We start from the raw sequence: 22,360 nt of genomic DNA on the forward strand, positions 1-22,360 counted from the left end.
CTGCTCTTGATTTTTTCATATGGGATATTTTTCAGAGATTTCAATATGTCTTCTTTTTTTTTTTTTTAAGTGGAGCAGGTTATGCCAATACTGAGCCCTTTTGAAACCCTGCATCCACTGTCGTTTTAAGTGATGGTCCTCAAAACCTGCACCTCCATTTTTTTCCTTGAAATGCTTTGTCTATAACTAGAATTAAAGGAGGAGAGAGATGATGCTCTGTGGTGAGCAGGGACTGTATTTGCAGCTCCCAGCAGCAGGGCCCGTGTGGAGGCTGGGAGGTTAAAATCCTCCTTCTCAGGGGAGACAGAGAAGAGATGCTAAAATGGCTTGATTTTCCCCTGGGAGTAACCCAGTGGACTGCAGAGCATTAACCCAGCCTTTATCCAGACAGTTGCAAGCTTAAAGGACCCTGATGTGTAATTTCCAAGGTAATTTGTTACTCATGTGATGTCCTTAATATAAAGCACAGATTAGTGGTGGGGGTTTCCAGCCTGGAAGAGGAGAAGTTTAGAGAGAAAGTAAATTTCTTATAGTTTTGTAAAACAGCACAATTATTTTATGAAATGGCTACAAAAAAAGAGCACCCAACCCAGTACACTCTTCCTCATGGAATAAATGATCAACCAAGGCTGAGAAAGATACAGTTAACTGAGTCAAATTTAGCCAGGGAGTGAAGATTTGGGTTAGTACTGAGATGTTCCATGAGTTTGTTCTTCTTGAGAAGTTAAGGCAGCCTTTGACCTAGGCTGAGGAATGCAGTTCCCAAGTACTTGAGAAATTCAGGAGCACTCAGGAGTATTTGGATCTAAGTCACCTTGGCAGCCTCCTCCAGTAAGTAACTACCTGAGAAATGCTTAAAGTGGCAAAGTGGTGATGTCAGCACATTCCCAAACATGTAACCCTCTGCAGATGGAAATAACCCAGGTGGGAGACTCCTCAGTCAGGGGAAATCAGGCTCAGAGGTGCATGATCAGCTGCAGGGTTTTGAAGTGGGATAGGGCCAGTGCCAGAGCACAGCCCGGGAATGGCGAGCGATGAAGTGCTGCTCCGTATTCCTTCTTTAGGCAAAATTCTGGCTGGGAAGAAAACACATGAAAAAAATGGATGGTCACCCATGAACTGCAGAACCAGCTTAGGGCAAAGAAGAAGTTAGGCACTCTTCATGGAGATCATGTTTGCTGACAGGAGTAATAACGAACCAGGAGTTAAAATAAGGAAAGAGAGAGGTTGCATAGTTTGCTTTATTAGGGCAATGAAATACCACACCATATCAAAGCAATTCCCACTTCTTTTGTGACCACGGAGTAGTCTGAAGCAGGCAATTACACCTCCTTTCCAGCTCAGAGAGGCACATCGCCCTTTGCCACAAGTTAAGGAATGTTAATGGCAGCAGGGAGGAGAGTTCAGGGATGCGTGTGCTTTACTGGGAAATCACACCTCCGAGGGATTAGAAACACTCAGCCCTGGGAAGCCATTATCTCGAAGTAACCACATGCCTGCTGTCCTCAGTGGCATGATTATGGAAGATTCTCAGGATCTGGGAATGAAACAAGCTTGAAAAGCAAAACTTGCAGTTCTCTGGGCGAATGTCCCCTCTGACCAGCAGAAGGACTGGGCACCAGCACATCCTCTGCCTCCTCTGTGCGGGGCACTCTGCTGGAAAGGATGTGTAGGGGCTGGAGCTGAGCTCTTTGCTGGCACTGAGAAGATCTGGGGTTTGTAGGAGGAGGTTGCACAACATGCTTGGCTGTTCTGATGCCCTGCTTCTCATTTTGTATTGAGACTTTGAGATCCACAGCTGGTAAAGCAGCTCGCTGTACAAATGAGAATTTCATGTTCCTTTTTATATGTGTTGGTCCACACACCATGTAGGTTCTGTCCTTTTAATGATTTTGATGGTAGTTATTTATCTGCATAATCTTGGGCACTTAACTCAGTGCAGTTCAGTAGCTCTTGAATGGTGAACTGTAAATTAAAAGCCAAAAGTGTTTGAACTTCTGCACAGGCAGGTGGAAAGGGAGAAGGGAGCATACCCAAAGTCAGCATGGTTACTCCTTTGGGGTCCTTGGTAAAGTGGAGCTCCTCTATACACATGTAGATATATAGGACACCCTTGACACAAAACTGTGAAATCTCAAAGGATTTTCCTTAGCTGAAGCCTGAGCATCCTTTTATTTATTCTTTCAAGCCATAGGTTTTATTCCTATTATACAATCTTAAGAACTGCAAACACTTCATGAGGAAGAGAGAGAGAGAAAGAGAGAGAGAGAGAGATGGGGCAGAAATTCAGCCTCTGAACTACAAATTGAAAGAGGGAGCCTGGACCAAATGTGCTTAATACAGAGTGCAAACACTGTGGTGATTCTGCTTGTGTCATCATTAAGTCAAAACAACTTCTTCCTCTTGGTCTGGAGATGAGAATGTTGGGTCTGTACATACTGCTCATACAAGTTGCTCATACATTCTGCCTGTGGCCCCTCAGCCTGTTCCTCTGCCTGGCACAGCTCAAATGGCATTTCTGCAACACAAGAGCTCATAAAAGTTGTCTGAGCTTCTCTAGATGTATTTGTATTTGCCCGTGTGGGGCAGCAGACACACTGAAAGCCAGGATTTGAGTCTTATTTCACGTGTAAGGAGTCTTGAGCACACCTAGGCACCACAGTGTCAACCTGAAAGGTGACATCTGGGATCTACCAAAGCCCACAGCCAAACTGACTTGTACTTTTAGCAGAATAGCACATTATTTTCCCAAAGAAGTTGTTGTTGTAGTTGGAAGGAAGAAGAAGAAAAAACAGCTCTGAGTGTGGAAGTGGATGGGGGAGTGGCCAGAGCTGCTGCAGGGATCTGGTGCTGATCACTGGCTTGTTCTTGCAAAGTGCTGAGCACAAAACAGCTCCGAGGAAGTATTAAAGTCTATGCTTGACTGTCAAGGACACACATAGTTCACTGGGTATATGTGTGCCCAAAGTTAAGCATGTGCTTAATGAGGCTCGAGTGCTTCGCTTAGGGCAGAGCTGAATCCTTAATAGCTCCATGTTTTGCAGCTTTTGCTGAAAAACGGGGCTAATATTTTCCTGCTTCCTGGGAAATTTTGAGGACAGGCTTACTAGCATTCGTGGTTCCCATCATGATAACAAGGAAACTCATGAATAAAAAGGAATAAATTACATATCAATACATCAGACTCTCAGTAATTATTTTTTCCAACCTATTTTGAGCTGAAACCTATTGTGAACCCTGGAATTTCAGTGGCACATACATCATGTGCAGTGAAAAGAAAAAAACTCCAAAAAGCTGAGAGAAATTTGAGCTCTGCTATGCTTCTAATATGTTTAATGTTATTGTTCCGTTAAATCCCTACCCTTAATGACCCCAGACATATTAAATAACATTCTCGAGGCTGAAGAAATGCTTCAGACTTCTAATTTTACACATATTTTTCCTGCTGCGCTCTCAGACCTCTAGAAACTTTATATATTGGAAAACCTCTGTAGAAAATACTCTGCAGTCTTTTTCCAGAAGGAGGCTGCAGGTAACTGGGCTCACACAGAGCTCTGCCTGCTCTGACAGTTTTTCAAAAATAGTTTTTGCAGCTGTATCATTTTTCATGTTTGCAATTTGTGGCGAGCAGACAATGTACAGTGGAGCCTCAGAGGGATATATCAAGGGGAAAGATGACAGATATCATGGGCTTGGCATGGCAAAAATGCTCACACCACTTGCTTAAGAGCACAAAAGAATCTAGGCCATACAGGGGCAGAAAATACTCATAGTGATATAATTTCTTAATGAAGATATCTCAAAGAAAGGCTCAAAATATCATTGCAGCACCTCATTAATGATGTCTCCTGCTTATTTAATTTCTGTGAGGCTTTTTTCTCCCTGCTGTGACAACAGCATTGACCATGTTAACATTGGCACTGGGAACCCCTTTGTTGTGCTGTCAAGTACCTTTTAATCTTTCCATTCCTGTATGTCAAGTCAGGTTTCTATCTCATAGATGAACCAAACCTTATTTCTGGGTCAAGAATTTTTTTATCTGCAAAGTAAATTGGTGACAGGAGCTTCCCAGACCTTGCCTTTCTTTTCATACCGTGACTCATTTGTTTTTCTGTACAAGCCCTGCTTGTTCTGGATGGTAGAAAAAACATTTCTAGCCAACAAGCACTGCCACTTAGCCACTGTGGCATCAGTGTTCATCTGTTCTCCGTCCCACATTCCCTCTTCCCACCAGCATCCCAAAGGAGGGAGACAAAGATGAATTTGCAGCCCGACTCCCACCTTTGCACCCCTATGATTTCCGCGTGCTGTGTGCTGCCTCTCGTGCAATCAGCGTTCCAGTAGGGACTGTATACATCCACTGAGCTCCCTGTGCAGGCTTCTTTAAATCAGGGTATGAAGACCTGAGCTTCTAATTCTGGAAATACACACTTCAATCCCCACTGCTGGCCAAAAAATCAGCCGTGCGTGTCATTGCTTACAACAGAAGCAGCTCCGTACACAGCTCTCCAAAGCAGTCGTGGAAAGCATCTTTATTTCACTCACCCCAGCATTCAGTGGTGCTGCTTTTCCGTAATAACTGAGATCAGCCTCTACCCCATGATGTTGGAAAAACTCATTTTACCTCAAGTGTTTTAGTCTTGCATGCTTTCTAACACTACGCCTGCCTCTTAAATTTGAAGATTCCTTAAAGAAAGGCATAAGATAGCATTGTAGTGGCTCATCGATGTTTGCAGGGTGCAGGGGAAATACAGGCAAATGTTTTAAAGAAGGATCCTGCTTGTCTGGTCACATCATGTCCATACCACAGCAGGTGGTGATAGATATTGCTGTATGTGCTGGATTATATGTTAAGTGCATCTATGTACATCCATCTGGAGTTGGGCGGCACTGGAGCCCATTTCTCTGGTTTCGTAGGGCTCATCTGCTTTGTAACAGCATTTCATTCTGCTTTATCTTCAGCCACCTTCTAAATAATAGTAATAATAATAATAATAATAATAATACACAAACAACCTGTGAATCTGAGATCTGACCAGGCTGAGAGCTCAGCACTCAGCACAGAGACCCCACCTCCTTTCCCACATTCCTGAGGGCAGGAAGGGACCCGCTGGCTGTCGCGCAGAAAGGGAAGACATCCTGACAAATGTGCTTACACTAATTTTTGTTTTCCATTTTCTTTTCCCATGGTGACAGGCAGCTACTTACTGGGCAGAGCTGGAAGTAATATTCTGAATTGCTGAAGGAAATTTTCCCTGGTTGATCAAACTCTTACGTTTTTTGTGCTGATCAAAGATTCTCTTCATGTCTTATACATCTGAAAGCACAAAAGAGTGAATGAAAAAAGAGCTATTCTTCTGTGCTGGTAGACAATGAAATGATGATTGGTGAGATTATGCCTTGACTTTACTGTCAGCACAATGTCAGTGAAGGCAACAGTATAGAGAGGGTGCATTTTGAGATATTAATACCAAATCCAGACCACTGAAAGGAACAGAAGAGCACCCAGAAAAGAGGAGAATTTCTGGGTTTATTATTATTTTTATAGTTTAGTGGAGAATAAAATTATTTTTTCATATTCTTGGATCATATTATTTGCCCTTATTTTTCATCCCTTCATATTATATCTGCTTGTGTAGGCAGGAGTGGTAACTCAGGTGTTTTGCTCAGGTGAAAATCTGCTTTTATATATATATACGTATACATCTAGTGCAGGGGATGGCAGGAGCCTTCCACTGGTGCTGCTTCAAGCAAGGGGCTGTTTTTGCACAATGTTTTCACAAATGCCCTGATCTATGTAGAGGAATTAGAGGTTGCTTCTTTGTCTTATAGTAACAATGTTGGTTTTTAAGGGCAAAGCCTAAAATACACTTTCAGGGCTCTGGGCTGGTTGGGTTTTTAATGAATTAAAAATAAACTAATTGTGCTTAGTCAAGAAGGGGCTTCTAAGCTGAGGAATCTGCAGTCTAAAGGCGTTAAGGCTTCATTGCCAGGTCTTGGCTTGGGGATGCTCGTTTCAGGAATGGGAGCCAGTTTTTCTGGTGCCTATGCCGCATGTATTCCCTCAGAAAGACACACGGATCAGCTGCAGCAGGTCTTACTGTGATGGTTTTGCCAGGAGGAAAAGCAAGACTGGAAATCAGCAGAAGAGTAAAGCCAGCACATGGGGACTAGGATGAGGGGGCTGTAGCCATGGGATCATGAAAGGACATTTTGAAGATCACGTTAGAACAACGTCTGTCAAGAATGGTTTGGTTCTAGCTGATCTCGCCCTGGGGCCGGGGAATAGGGCTAGGTGACCTCCTGAGCCTCTTTTTTCTTTTACTCCACACTGGAAACAGAAAGCCCACCCTAATATGCTGTTTCCCTGTGGATTTTCTGTCCCTCTCAGCCCCACTGTCTTTCTGTGCCAGGTAATAAGATATTTATATATACAAATGCTCTTTCGAAAGCTTATTGTCATTCTCTGCATAAGAAGTTTATGATTTATATTAAGCTAACTGGTCCTTGAGCATGTGCTGTTGTCAAGCTCTCTCCGTCTGCTCAGGAGAAAAGCACTCAGGGGCTGGCATGCAATAGCATGATCTCGGTATTTATCCTTTTGGCAGTTTGCTAATTATTCCTATTGCTATCACATCCCTCTGCGAATTTCTGTCTTTCTGCCACAGTAAATATTCTCTCCTTTTTTTTTTTTTTTCCCTAGCAGCAGAAATGCTACTTAAACTGGAGAAGGCTGAATATCCTGCAGAGGCCCATATTGTCATTTTGTTGATGGCGACGAAACGGGCCAAACATCCTCTCTGTACCACTCAAATTGCATGTCTTTGCATTCCTGCCTTGGCCACTGGTTTTCTGGCCCATATTCTGCTCTTGTAAACATCTCCTATCGTCCCTGGGAGTGCTCTTTGTAGCACAATGCTTTGATAAAGCCAGAACCATCAGCTGCCAAGACTCCATAAGGAGTCAGAAACAGGCACCAGATATCTCTGCTACTGTAGATGTAGCTGCATTAACAGTATCATTTCTCTTCCTAAGGACTTACTAAGCCACTAAAATCTATTATAAAATTAAGTGGCACTTTTTCCACCTGTTTTAACCGGTGCCAAATGTGTTGGAAGCCCTCCCAGATGATACAACTCTGCATGCAAAATCTCAGTACCCTCCTAAGGACTGCAGCTGCCTCAGAGACACCATTTTTTTTCCACGGGCTGCCTCCTTCACTTAGAATAATAAGCTTTAGATGATCTCAGGGCACTGTAGATCCCCCTGCTGCACAATCCAATTTGACATAAGTGTTGCGTGGAGGGGAAGGAGGGAGAAAATCTTGCAAGCAGACACCGGACTTCCAGTCTGAGTTTTCCATTAGTACAAAGAAGAGGTTCATTGGTGAGGCCTGGGGAGATTTCATGCCTGTCTGTGTTGGAAGAAAGGCTCTCTGGACTTGATGGAGCATCTGTGCCTCAGTGGCATGTTAGAAGAAGGGGCTGCCTACAAAGCCCCACTGTGGAGCTTCCAAATGCAAAAAATCCCCAATTCCATTCCAGGCCATAAAATAATCGAAACAGCAGCAAGCTGCTGAGTGGCCACCTTTTAGTCTTGCATTAACTAGCCTTTTAGTCTTGTATTAACTATATTTTATCATTTAAGTGACACTGTATGTGAACTCTTGAGCCTGCAACTCGGCTTCAGGACAGGTATTTTAAACACCTTAAATACTCCACAGGAAGAGAGGAAAGCTGCTTTCCAAAGGAGAAGAATAGCAACCTATAGCTGTGGGTAGACCCAGTTAATCTCCTGTTATCTGTTACAATAGCCAAGTTATGCTCTTATCAGTGTCAGTCGTGTCCCTGCCAATGCAATTACAAAGCCTCATTGGCTTATATCTCATAGTGATTGTGCTGCTGCCGAATTCCCCTGGCTGGAGAGGGGCAGGGGCTCTGTCTGCAAAATGGCCTGACCCAAGCAAACCTACTCCCTGCTGCAGCAAAGCTCGTTGTTGTGATCCCTAATCATCCCTAATCCCAGCAGTTGATTCCCCTGATTATGTGTCAGAACAGGAGTGTAACCTATTTAAAAGGAGCTGTTTTCAAATCAGCAGCACATCCTCTCATTAGTTAAGGTACGAGGATCTGACACAAAAGGTGTCTCTGAAATGTCTCTGGACTGCAGCACAGGAATACAGCATGTGTCTGTCAGGATAACACTTAGCTCAGATTGGGCTGTTTGCCCTATTTTCTAGCTTTTTGGCTACTGTACAGATAATAGAACCCCCCCAGAGCAGAGGAAGTCTGGCACTGAGCAGGATTCTTTCGAGTAATACATGGCCCCAGTGGGTATTAATCCTAGTTTAGGCAGGTGTATGCCAGTGGTCATGGAAACTAAATATAGATTTCCATGTTAAAGGTTTAGCTCCTATAATGTCATTTTATGAAATGCCAGAGAGTCTGCAGTCTGCAGTTGTCCTGTGGTGATGGGGTTCATGAACAGCAAAAAGAAAAGCCACAAGAAATTATTAATGTTGGGTCTGGGGGATCAAGTAATTGGCAAAAAGAGTGTCTACAGAAACATTTAAGAGAAGATTGAGACTTTGCAAGTATTTCTGCATGCAGATCACTATGTTGATTTATCCAAATACTACTGAACACCAAACCAGGTCCCAACCATAACTAGAATGGAGCTGACTCACCAGATTTATCTATGACTGTTCATTTATCAGAGCAGCTTTATTTCTTCTGTTTGTTGCATGATTCGCTTTTCTAGCCACCAGATCAGATCACAGTTGCATCTTGTCTTGAGTGTCAACACAAATGTGTCCCTGTCCTGTTTAAAATCATTCTTTGCTTCCCGTGTCTTCTGTGAGTTGTGTCATGGTGGGGAAATCTCCATGGGCTTTGATTTCCCCTTAGTTCTTACTTCTCCTCTACACATGTTACCGTGCTGATTTGTCTTTTCCTCATGCTGTAATTGGGCTGGTGCCACTGTGTAATTTTTAACTGTGTGCACTATCAACAGACCTCCATCTGTCTCTCCTCCACAGCTTCCCAGCCTGCCGTTAGAAATATCTGCCAAATCCTTCTCCAAAGAGAGGATCACCAGATTCCAACTGTTTGCAAAATAAGAGCCACTGCCAGAAATCCTCTCCCACCGTCTGCAACCTGTGCAGAACCTGTCCCTGCTCGGTGTGAGGTGGCACTGCTGGCTCTGTAACTTATTGTCCCTCGGAAGCGTGCACTGCTGCAGAGGGCTCAGCATATTGGTCTGTTTGCTCAAATGTCTCACTGTGTGTGTCATTTTATTAGACAATAACCTTCAATAGCCATCAGGTGATAAAAAACAAACTAACTCGAGGGATGTTGGGTTTTTTTCCCCCTTTTAAAACACAATTCTGATTTAAAACATGCTGTGGGGTGGCTTGGTTCCAGTGTTGTTTTATAAGATGCTTTACTTGATCAGGGGCTCAGTGCTTGCCCCTTTTCCAGCTGTCACTTGGGGAGTGGGGACCAGCTACTGTGATCTAAATTCAGAGTAACTGATAGGACTTGTTGACTGTTCATTTGTGTTGCTGAGAGCAGTTTGATCTTCCAATTCTCTATGCTTATCTATCAGAATAGATTGTTAGAAGAATTAGCACCAAACAAGGCAATTTATTGATTAGATTGTGCATTCAAAAAAAACCCCCAAAAAACAAAACAACAAAAAACAAAACAGAAAGGAAATTTTTAATGTGGATAAAATAAAATTATGTATAAAAGCAGCTGGATAAAGTAAAAAATATAGATTATGATGTAAGTGCAGTTTAACCCTGTCAAAGCCATTCTCATGGCACTCCATGGATGGCATTGATTCAGAGCTGTGTTAGGCTCATGTGGCTTCAGTTGTCTACCTTGGGCTACAATCCTCTCACGTGTTAGTGTTTGCTGGTGGTATGGCAGCTTACTCTGGCTGGGCAGTTACCAAGGAACCTCTTCAGATGCTGCTGCAGACATCAAATTAATAATAAATGTCTGTTTGAATAAAAGTCTGTCTAGCTAAAGTCAGATCCAAGGTACAAGATTCCTGTTCTGTCCATGGAGTATTGTCAGAAGTCAGCAGAAGGGGTTTTCCAAGGTTATTTCAGAGTGTTTGGATCTGCTGCATCTTAGTTCTGCAGAGCTCTGCAAAGGAACAAAAGGATTGTAAAGCAGCTTGGGGGTTGATAAATCCTCCTTCTAGTCTATGTTCTGAGTAACACAGTATTTTCAAGAGACAGAGAAGTGGGTACCATATGTGTTTGACATGGGCAGGGACCATGTGGACAGTGGCTGGAGAATGGGTTTTTGTAGCTAAGTAGGGGGAAGCACCAAAGAAACTTGGGAATTTGTTTCATGGTGTATTGTCAGGTTCACATACCAGCATTTCCATTGTCTAGATTTCACTGTGGATTTGGTGTCCAGTTTTGACGGTTTTAGGACAATAAATTCCGTGATTTCTTAGGAGGGTCTGCTACCACTTAATAACACATTATGACAGCAGAAAAATATGTACAAACAAGCCTAAGCCTGCAGGACAGCTGTACTTACTCCCAAATGAATAATATCCCCAGCCATTGCCGGGGGTGGCAGGGAGTAAAGAGAAAAGTGGAATTGGAGCGGCCGGACGATCCTGGCAGTGATGTGCTGACTGCAGGGGAGCTGGGCTGTGCTTGCAAGATTGAGATCTAGCCCTTATTCAAGTCTGATTTTCTGGAGCAGGATTTTCTTGTAAAGGAACAGACGTGATATGTTTTAAGTATTTGGGAGATAAAGAGCAGATGGCATTGATTAGCTAATTAGTAATATTTTCTGCAACTTATCAGCTGCACTGATATGTGTAAAGTTTGCAAAATCTTGGGTTCAATCTTTCTCTCTTTGACTTGTTGAAGAAATCAACTATTTTAAAATCTGGAGGGGAGGGAAAGTTATGTAGAAATGTGTAATCTTATGCCTAGAAGAAATCTGTTAATCTTTTTCTTTGAATTTATATTCAGGGCTCATTCCTTCAATTTTTTAGGGGAATATGCACAGTGAGGTTGCACCTCTCCTAACTCTTGCCTTAATTGTGTGGTGCATGGTGTGGGATGCCAGAGGTTCTGCTCTTCCGTATTCCTCTTTGTGGGTGTGCTCATTCCTTCCACTTTTGCATTTTTTATGGAGACAGAGCAAAACACTGCTTTTTATTTTATACCAGGCTCACTTTTAGCTTGTGTCTTCATGAACCCTTTGGCCACAGCAGGGCCCTAGCAGGACTTCTGCCAAGTGTTGGCTGCCTCTGTGGCCACTACTGTCACAGTGGTCAGTGCTGTTTTGGCCAGAGCGACACTGGGGTGTTCAAGGCCACTCTGACCTTGACTTACATTGGACAATACCTTGATGTTTTCTCTATGATAGCAATTGTTCATCATTTAGGGCAAGATCAAGTGCCTTGCCAAGATGTTAATATAAGAAGGAATGTCTGAGAAAGAATATCAGGCTTTCAAACCCTGTTGGGTGCATAGCAAAGTCTTTATACAGCCAAAAACCACAAGACTAACCTGGTTTCTCCAGCACTGTGGAGAGCCCCAGGAGGGTTTGTGGGCAGATACCATCTCTGGTAGTCACAGTCGTGGGTGGACACAGCTTTGGTTTCCCAGCAAACCCCATAATTAAGGCTTATTGCAAATTCTCTGGAGGTTTGAGCTGTGCACCAGCACCACCCCAAAGCCTTTGATGCGCCAAGGTCCCCATGCAGAAGCTGTATTTTAATTGCCAGCAGGTAGCAGGAGTGACGCATGAGCTGTCAGCTGGGCCACCTGTGGCAGCGGGGAATAAAAAAGAGCTTTGTTTTCCTCTTCTGGGGAACTGTCCTCCCTTGCAGATGCTCTGCAGACAGCTTTGCTGTGCTTTTCTCCCACTGAAGACTTCAAAACAGGGCATAATGCAGGTTGAGGCGGGACCCAGACATTGTGTTGGTCAACTGCCCGAGTTGTGTTCCATCAGGACTGAAATTGCCACAAGTGAGACTTCTGTCTTAACATGGAGCTTTGTATTTTCCATGGAGTGCAGTGTGGAAGCTTTACCCTTTCTATTTCCATCAGAATGACACTTTTTATTGTTTCTTAAACTGAAGAAACAACAAATTCTGCACCCTCTCTCAAGCACGGTCTTGTTAATGTTCTTTGAAACACGACGTGTGTCGTGGCCGTCAAACTGCAATGATCCCATTGCTTCTGAAATGAGAAAAACATGTCACTTTTGGCTCCAAGTAACACAAAAAGAGAGGCATATTCTAGATAGGAGGTGCATGGCTGCCAAAGATGAAAGAAAAATATTATTACTTTTGGAAATTTCATAATTACGATTAATGATAATTTAATGAAATGACATTGTCTTCACCGCTATCACTAATGAAATGTTGGAGAGTGATAAAACAGATCTTGTTAAATAGAGCGAGAATCTTGAGTGGAACAGCTTTGTGACAGCAGACTGTGTGCACAAGTCTTGAATTCCCATTTTTTTGTCACAGTAGTTTAAGAAAGAAGATAAAATGAAGGCTGCATGGCAAATAATGCACACATGAGGAATTTAAAGGTCTTCCATTAAGCAAACAATTCTGAGCTCCTGAATAGCATGCTGATGGCTGAGCACTGCTCCTTAGAAATGCTAACCCTTCATTAAAACACTTCCCTTGTTTTCCTTTGCAGGCAAACCAGAGAACAAGAAACCCCGCCTGACTTTTTTTATTTCTCAGACTATGAGAGACATAATGCAGAAATAGCAGCATTTCATCTGGACAGGCAAGTAGAACGGATTTGCATTAGAAGAAAAGGGGAAATATTGTGATAAGTTGCTGCACTTGGCCAGCCCTGTAACTGAATTACTTTTAAAAAGTGGAAAGTCGAACAAAGGTGGGCAAACTCCATGAATAAATGAAATGGCAGATGATGAAAGGGTAGATTAATAATTAGGAAATGCGACTTGCTCTGGGAATGAGAAGCCTGGCAATAAGTAATTCTCAAAAAGAAGAAGTTATATTGAAGAGAAGCTGAGAAATTAATTTCCCCTGTGATCTCGAAGTACATATGGAGAAGACCTATCTCTGGGGGAATGTGTCACGTAAGTGTGAAGGGAGTCTGGCCTCACCGCGATTAGCTCCAGGGCACAGAGATCCGAGTGAGATGTGGGGAGTGGTGTGAGCATTCAGAGGGGAGTAATCGAGGTGGGAAGGGAGTTCTGGTTTCACAGCAAAAAGCTGGGACTGTCCCAGATCAGGAGCACATTTAGGCCACAAGTTAGTGTGAAGGAGAGGACATTGGTGGTCATCTCATGGTCCTGTCAGCTGAAAATGTCCCCCCAGGCAGAGATAGTGCAGGGGATGGTGGATACCCCGAGACTGGCAAGGGACTGCAGCCCTCTCAGCCTGCCCAGATTAGGGGTGGGAATTAAAAATTAGTGATTAACAATAGGGCCAGGAACAATGGCATTTCACAGGCTGAGTCAGAACTGAAGTGTCTCTCACACTGTGAAGTGCTGAGAAACATCCTTGCAAAAGCTTGAAGCTTTGGGGCAACAAATTATTTGGGGGGTTGTGTGATATTGCTGCCTTCTGGGATGATGGTTGGGGTATGGGAACCTGTCAGCGAGTGGCACAGGGTAGATTTGCTGTTAGGAGCCATCCTGATGAGATCCTTCAGGGATCTTCTCTATTTTATTGTTGTTGACCTTGGTGTTGATCCCTTCTGCTTCGTGTGTTATATTGCCATTTTAAGCAGATGGTGCTGTAGAAAAAAAGCATTAGCAGAGTTCCTACGGGGGGTATGTTAAATATCCACACACTAAGCAGGAAAAGCAGTTGCTACCCAGTGTAGAAAATCTGAACAGCAGACAGTGGGTATAAAAATCTCGCCTATGGGGAGACTTTGTATGGGGCTTTTGCTCTTTTACTGTATCCAATATCAATGCTTAGTAGGGAGTTTTTTATGATCTATTAAGGCAGGGGAGTTTGGGGTAGAAAGAGCCTCTTCTCCCAGCCTTTGCCCGTGGGAAAATTTTTAGTCTCAGGGAGATTGTTTAGGTTGGTGTAAGGGTATTAAAACAGAGAGGAGCAGAAGGAAATAAATCAAACACATACTAAGGCTGTCAGAAAAAGAATTACATGGTGTTTATGGAAGAAAGAGGCTGAAATCCCATTCCCCAAGTCACTTAAAAAACTGGTGAGCAAAATGTATGTCATAACAATCATGAAGTAGCACAAAGTGAAAAAATAAATTTCCACTGTCTCTTATTTCTGGAATGGTATGTATCTTCATTTTTATCACGGAACAATGCCCCCCATACCCTTCTGTATTTTGCTCCATGCTATGGAGGCAAGTCAGAGCTCATCACATTCAGGACATATTTTGTAATATATTATATGACGGATTATCCAGTTTAAAGTTGATGGGCTTTTTGCTACTTAAAGGCCACAGATAAATGTGCCTTCAGAGTGTAATGAAGCTTCCTAAGACCTAACACTATCATTACATTTTAATCCTTTACATAAACTACCTCTTTTCTTTCTCTTCCAGGATCCTGGATTTCCGTCGTGTGCCACCGGTTGCAGGTAGACTGGTTAACATGACAAGGGAAATACGAGATGTTACTCGTGACAAGAAGCTGTGGAGAACATTTTTCATCTCACCAGGTAGTCTTGGAAATAACACTATATTCTTTCTATCCCGCCGAACAGATACTTAAGGGAACGATGTGTAGATTGCTTAATTGCTCAGATATTTCTAATAAAACTGTCTCCTAGACCTTTGAATAAAAATAAATGTGGAGACATAGCTTACAAAGAAGACTGTATTGTTTTGAACCGACTGCCTTTTCCCCTTGACAAATTATCCTCAGAGACAGGCTTTTATGTTCGCCAAAGCAATGTATTCAACAAATGTTTTATGTAGAACATTTTCTAAAGCAATTTTCTGTTGCTCTCAGTTTACCCTAAACTTTATTACCTGGCCCATTAGTTATCTTGACTTTTTTTCCTACTGCAGTGTGATCTGTCACTTCTGTTGGTCAGATGCATTTATTTCTGGTTTTGACTGGAGGACCAAAACCTAATTTTCTCAGAGTCATTTAGGTTTTATTACAACAGGAGTTTAAAAAAAAAAAACAAGAAAGATACATGACATATCCTGCCTCCAGCTTGAAATCTCTGCTGAGCAGAGGGCAGACTAGAAATGATCTGAGTTGTCCCCAGTACTCACTCTTGCTTAGAGGGCTGACCCAGAAACCAATACCACTCTCTATTACTCGTCACTCTTTCACAACATCTTGTGGACCCAGTCAAGGATGGAGCTCCACAGGGTGGGAATTATACAAACACAGGATAAAACTCTGCCCTGCTCACCAAAAGGTACAACTGGAATTGGGAAAAATGGGCAAAGGGTGGGAAAAAATATCAACATCTCTGTAGCATCTGAGATGTTGAGATGGAGAAACAAGAGCTTTGAGTTAAGGCACGAAAATAATGCTTAAGTTTGTTCTTACATGTAGAATATATAGGTTAACATTCAACTTAAAGCATGGTGCTGCATTCCAGTAGCTTAACTCACATTGTTTCAGCTGTGTGCAAATGTGTGTTGCTGAACTCAGGCTGTGACTTGTGTAAGAGGCAATCTAGAGCAGAAACCTCCAGAGATCTCTTCCCTTGCTCTGTGTGTGATTGGCCAGAAGCTGTTTATCCCAGATCCCTAAAGTCAAGATCCAAAGACTTAATTACAGTTTCTCCCAATGTAACTGCAATTTATTGCCGTCAGCGAGAAACCAGAGCCCTGTCATTGCAGTGCTTTCGCTCTTAAAATGTTTATCACACTTTTCAGATCCCCAATAAAGTCATTATTACGGCTGTTATTTTTAGCTTCATAGTTGTGTTCAGCTCTGCAGGACACAGTTGAGCAGACAGTTATTTATTACAGTAACTTCACTTGTAAAATACATTACATAATTACAGAAGGTTTTGTCTTGCCCCGTATTATGAGCGCTCCAGTTTTACAGGCACAGTTATGGTGACAGCAGTGACACTACATGGTGACAGTACACGGTGACAGGACATGGTGACAGGGCATGTTCACCAAACCTGATGGGCAGACATTTTTGTATTTGCATCAGTTGCTTTCCCTCCCTCTCTGTCTCTCTCTTTCTACTTTTTTTTTTTTTTGACTTGGCTTTTTGTAGGCAAATAATCACACAAAAATTGTGGCAAAAAATCTTGTGACTGTCTATGTGCACAAGGTGCTTTGGCTCATTTAAAACATAAGTCATTTTATTCCCATTTTGGTAAGTAAGACACAGATTAGTAGGTTTGCTGGATTTTTAATCTTCTCACGTTATATTTCAAGGCTTAGGGGAGAACTTCAATGATTTCTGAGAATTACAAAACTGTTCTCACGTCCTGAGAAGCTTACAGCAGCCAGAGCAGGGCAACACAGAGTTAAGGCTGCCAGTTCAGATGAAGATCTTTATCTTGTCATTATGAAATTCCAGACATCCAAGGGATGATCCAAGCATAATCCTTTATTCAAATTTATTTAGAGGCCTCAGATAAATTCAATTAAAATACTTGATTAACTATGAATCAGGCTTTTCTGGAGAATAAAGTGCTTAAGCAATTAATGTTTTCTTTCCCTTTTACGTTTCCTAAATCAATATACTTTGCTTAAATCATGCTGGTTACTTGTCAGAGTTCTTCCCTACAAGTCCCCAGTTTAATTAGTCAGATTCTCATTAACGTATGCCCAACCTCTGTCTTGTATTTCATACTGACCTTAAAAGGCAGACATTAATTAATGCTTAATGAAAAAATAATAAAGATCCTAAATTAAGCATTTAGAAACAACTTCACAAGCCTAGCAGGCAGCTCAAGCAGCAGATTGAGGGCAGAGAAGAAAGAGGCAGGTGCAGGGGTGAGACTCATGGTCTGGAAAGGTGAGGATGGAGAGGGAAAAGGGAGCCTGGGGAAGATTGGAAGAGGCTGATTTGTCCCCTCTGGCAGATGAAGGGCAGTTGGTTTTGATGAAGAACTGCTCACAAAGCTGAGAAGTTAAGTGTGACATATCATACTTGCACGAACCAGTCTGTGCACCTATTGAGGACTCTCTGGAACTTTGTCACTGCATCTCTATCCCCAGAGGTGCTCAGTGACAATTAATGGTCATGCTGGCAATACATCCCTCTCCATGCACATATATACCTCTCTTAAAGTTAAATTAAACGAGCACTAAATGAAATTGATTTCATAGAACACTCTCCCCCTCGGGCTGGGAGCCCATGGTTTGCAGTGGGAACCCTCAGAGGGTGGGCATTGATGATGCTCATCACTGCACTGTGTTATTCCCTGGACCAGCATGGGGATGTGTTGGTAGAAACCTCACTGCATTCCCACTCCTGGGACACCTCCCTTGTCCCATCAGACATGGAAATCAGGGCCAGGGAGCTGCAGGCTTCAGAGCACAGCACCGAGCAGGATCCCTTCTTCCACTGGAAAGTGGTGATGGCTCTGAGCAGGGAGGTCAGTTGATGCATTAGGCTGCACTCAGAGAGGAAGCAGATTGCAGAAAAGTGCACTTCCAGGCAGTTTGGACTTAAACATGAAAAATGGAATTAGGTCAGTAATTATTTAAATTAATTTTACATCCTTTGCAGAAGGGCAGACTGCAGTAGCCCTGCTACTCTCACAAATGAATGGTAATTTGCTAGGAAAAAAGAGACATATTAATGATGTCAGCCTTCGTTTTGGAAGTAATTGAGGCAGCAGCTTAAAGAAATCAATGTTACACAGCTTGTAAGCACTATATTTTTGTTCATATTAACCAATTCCAAGGGATTATGGATTCTTTTTCCCCTCTCAGCATACAATAGCAATTCTGAATTACCTATTATTTTGAGGAGGTAAAGGAAAGATCTTTTCATGCATTGCTTTAGTAAATATTCAGGATTCTTTCCAGTATTCCAATTGGACAGGCTTGCTAAATGTCCTCTATTAACAGTCATGCAAAGCTCAATGAAAGAATTGCTCTGCCAAGCAATTTGCTTTAAGGTATCCTCCCTTGTTCCTTTTCTTCCTGAGAACTATTGTTTAGCTATCAGGATGATGCCCAGAAAATGTGCAGATGAGTACACAGACACTCTGGTTCTTAATTGTTGTAATTAGTTGGAGTTTCGATCACCAGACCATGATTTTTGCATGCATTTCATTATGAATCGTAGCCATTCCTCCTCAGATAATGAAAATCAGACATTGCAACATGGGATTCTCTTGCCTTTCTAGTACTTTGGGGAAACGATTTTGGTTTATAACGAAGAAGGAGTTTGCATGTTGCAAACTCGCAGCATTTGAACATTTCAGCAAGTATAAACATCCCTCCCTGCCTGCTTTGCCAGCACTGCTGCTGTTGCCATTTCTACCCACTCTGCAGGAGCACAAACTTCTGGCTGTTTCTCCTTTTGTGGGTGTACTTATACAGAAACATCTTTATCTGGTGAGAGGAACATAAGGTTTGGGCAATTTTAATGGGAGGAGAAGGACCATGCTCCAGTAGGGAGCTCATCTCCCCTTTCCCTCTTATTTTGCCTTGGGAAAGCCAAATTCTACTCTCAGCATGGGATGGCCATGAAGTGCTGGGCTTGTGTCTCTAGCTGGAATTTCACCCTCAGCCTGCTGTGCAGAATGTGGGTCACCTACTTAGGTTTCAAAGAGCCTTGCTGCTGCACCTTGAAGTCTTAAATGAGAACTGTGGGTTTCTATATTTGGTACCTCTTTTTTTTTTTCTACATTTTTAAGAAACCTTAAAAATGAATGTTTCTACAGATAATTCAGGCTGCTTCATCTTACTGCCAGTATATAAGAACTAAGGTAGACATAATAAGATGTCTGTTTTGTATCAATCAAGGCAGTTAATTTCATTAGCAGTAGTTTGAGATACAGCATCCTTTCACCTCTACTATCTCCATAAAATGGACAGGAGCTGTGGAGAGTAGGTCTGAGCCCACAGGAAGAATAACTGCTGGCAGAAAAAGCTCTGTCATTGAAAATAACTTTTCAGTTCTTAGTGAGAAATACACTTTTGGTTTTACTGCAAGTTCACTGCCTTAATGATAGGATGCATCTTGCCATTGCTGGGGGGACTGGATGCCTTGGTGCAGGCAAGTGGGGCTCTGTGGGAAGATCAATAGCTGGTGGATCCCAGCAGGGATGAGCAGGATGAGTGGCTGGAATGGTGCAGGCAGCACACGTGCTCCCTGCATCACTCTGCAGCAGCAAACACCATCACTGCCACAGCCCCCGAGCCTTCCTCGAGATTTATCTGGATACCAGTGTGTGATTACTGTCAAATGATTAGTCCCAGCTGCTTTCGTTGACAATACAGAGCAGGGTTTCATTGTTCCCAAAGTTAAATTCAGAAGCAAACTATTAAACACAGTATTTATCTTCCCACTGAGCAAAATGCTGTGTTTAATACAATTCCTTTTTTGAAAGGTCAGATTTACATAGCGAGCAGCAGAGGCTGTGATGGCACAGGGTGGGGGGCATTACTGGGCCTTTTGCTCTTTGCAAAACTGTTGTGGTATCAGATAACTGAGCACTGGCTTCCTGCTGCCAGGTGGGAGTCAGGTCACAGAAAGCCCAGAACATAAATTGTCTCAGGTGGTCACGATAAATCCACGTGGTTCCCTCCCTCCACAGATGAGGGGGTGATGCTGAAACAGGTGAATTGAAGCCCAAGCCCCACTGCTTAAAATCCATGGAAACACAAACCCTGGCTGCAGCACAGGGAAAACCTGACCTTCCCACTGAGGCAGCTGGTGCCCAGGAAAGAAGGGATCTCTGTATTCCCTAACTCTTCTGCTTTAGCCTGCAGCAAGCAGCATCTGCCTGTGATTTCTTGTAAATCATCCCTTGTGGCAGCTTGGAACCCCTTGAAATATTTTATCTGCAATAATTTCTTTTAAGGATGTAAATCACAGATGTTTTCCCCCAGTTTTTGTCAGCTGAGAATATCCCAACCTTCCTGATGGCCCATCTGCAGCTGGCAGTACTGCCCACAGCTGCTTGGACAACTCTTTACCTTCATCCTGAATGATGGAACAGGTTCACAGGGAGACACAAAGCCTTCCTGGGCTTGCCAGGATGGTTAAAGGTGAAGGTGAGGTACCTGTGTTAGCCCTGCAAAAGCTGTGCCAAGTCCAGCTGCCATTTTTGAAAAGGAAACCCATGAGAGGTTCTAGACTGTAGGGCACCGTGCCCAGGACTTGCCTTAGATTGGGTTTGTCTGGGTTTTGACTTTATACTAGATTTTAGACTAATGAGATGAGTGAGTCTGAAAGAGGCTACTGAGACAGTCCTGGAGCTGGTGGACCTGGTGCACAAGGAGAAGCTGAGAGTTGCAGATTTTTTTAACCTAGGGAAGCTGGCCTGGAGCTGTAGCTTGGACCAGAAGCCTCCAGAGTCCCTTCCAACCCAAGTTTCCCTAACTGCAGTTCATCCATTCCCATGCAATTTGTAAAAAGGGCCTCAAAACTTCTCTTTTGCAGTTAGGATATTACTGAGCTGCATAAAATGAAAAATTAGTGGGATTTCTGTTTAGAAGTGAACAGGCATATCATGGAATGAGCAGCACCAGGACTTGTGCTGGGGTTAGTAGGAAACAGCCAAGCTGAGCAGCTTATTGGCCAAGGACATGATCACTTCTCAGCTCATGGGAAGTCTCAAGATACTGTTCCTTTAATTAAGATGCTAAGGGACTAAGTATGCCTTATATGTGAGGAAGAGCTTTCAAAGTAATTTTTAGGAGAGAACATTCTGCTTGGTAAAACACTTAAATTACAAAATCAGAAGTACAGACTTGCTGAGTGCTCCCTTCCTTCCTTTTGTAGTTTCTGTTCTTCATTTTCTCTTGCCTGAAGTACTTTTCTTTTAGTAATTGCCAACAAAGCTTTTGGCCACAGAGTAAATATTTCTGGACTTAGCCAGGATGTATTTAACTGGTATGATCCAACCCTGTGAATGTAAATATACAGTTTGGGTTAGTTGTTCTGAGCAGGGGTAGATGGGTGGCCCTTATGAGTCAGTCACAGCAGAGGGATGTGAAAGGGCTTTCTCTAGAGCAAAGTTACCACAGCTTCATGGACAAATCTGATGGACATCAATAGAGGCTTGGAAATGAAAAGCTGAGACAAACTGTCAAGTAGTAACACATCAGCCTTACAGTCCACTTATTTGGTGTAATTCCATGGTTAGCAGCCAGTCCCAGATAATGCAGCTATTTAATACAATCAAACACATCATGAGACCTTATGTTCCCCTACTTCTCCTTCTCCAAACACAGCTCCTTGCTGTGTTCCTCGCTCCCTCCTGTTAACTCCAGTATTGTTCCCTATCCCCTTGACTCACTGTCTCCCACCAGCACTGCACCATCTCCATGGGGCACTTGGCTGGTTGTAGGTTGGGTTTGGTCTGAGGGGATGTCACAGTGATATGTGCAGGGCCATGTTCTGCAGGGCATCACTGTGATGAAAACCTACCAGCTTACCTTTCCGAGCCACCAGGTCTTCTGTGGCAGGCAGCAAATCACCTCCCTCTTTTCCCATCCCTTCCTGCCTCATTTATACTGAGCCTGCCCAAAGGGAGAGTAGCTCAGAAAGAATATTTGAATTTAGAAGCCTAGTGGGGAATTAGGATGCAATGTGACTTCTCAGCTTCGTGCATTACCATGAGGAAAGGGCACACTCTTCCTCTAATGACATTTTGTATGCATAAAGCAATGTCAGAAGAGTTGTAGCACACTGACAAGAGCAGCAGTGTGCTCCTATTCCTGTTTGTAGCCCAGCGTTGGTGGGCTTTGGGGATGAGCTGCTCTCTCTCACCTTCAGTGAATTCCCGTGGGCAGGGTGTTCCTGTAAAGAGGTGGGTGTTCCTCTTGCTACAGAAATAGGTGGTGGCGGTTTTGGGGAGGTTTTAAGGTAACACAAGTTCCAAAACCTGCTGCAGATTCTTTTTCTGTGGTTGTTGGAGTAGTGTGAGGTGTGGAGGAAGAAATTTATGTTTGGGATGTGTGCTGACAGAGTTACATCTGTGCTATTTCCACCTTCTGAACACACCCCCACGGGAGCCTTCATGGTAAATAATTCTCTGTACTTAAACTGCCAGTTTTTCTCACACCAACAAGGCAACAAGTAAATGAATGAAATGTTCTCTGTTCTTAAAGAAACGAGCCAAGGTTTTGAAAAATTACTTAATTTTGGGCATGTGCCACTTGTTCAGCTGTGGGATTTGGGGTTCCAGCCTGGGGTAACAGATAGAACCCAAAGAATGTATCAGTCTGGGG

The 22,360-nt window shown here is 43.1% G+C and overlaps 1 protein-coding gene across 2 annotated transcripts in view; it reads left to right on the forward strand.

Annotated features, from left to right (window-relative positions):
- FAM20C (FAM20C golgi associated secretory pathway kinase) overlaps positions 1-22,360 on the forward strand; it is a 58,465-nt gene that overhangs the window by 31,408 nt on the left and 4,697 nt on the right. For both annotated transcript variants that reach the window (XM_032703835.1, XM_032703836.1), the window contains 2 exons: positions 12,698-12,790; positions 14,561-14,676. In XM_032703835.1, the coding sequence (XP_032559726.1) occupies positions 12,698-12,790; positions 14,561-14,676 (209 nt within the window). The remainder of the gene's footprint in view (positions 1-12,697; positions 12,791-14,560; positions 14,677-22,360) is intronic.

The sequence above is a fragment of the Chiroxiphia lanceolata genome, chromosome 16, assembly GCF_009829145.1.
Source record: "Chiroxiphia lanceolata isolate bChiLan1 chromosome 16, bChiLan1.pri, whole genome shotgun sequence".
Lineage (NCBI taxonomy): Eukaryota > Metazoa > Chordata > Aves > Passeriformes > Pipridae > Chiroxiphia > Chiroxiphia lanceolata.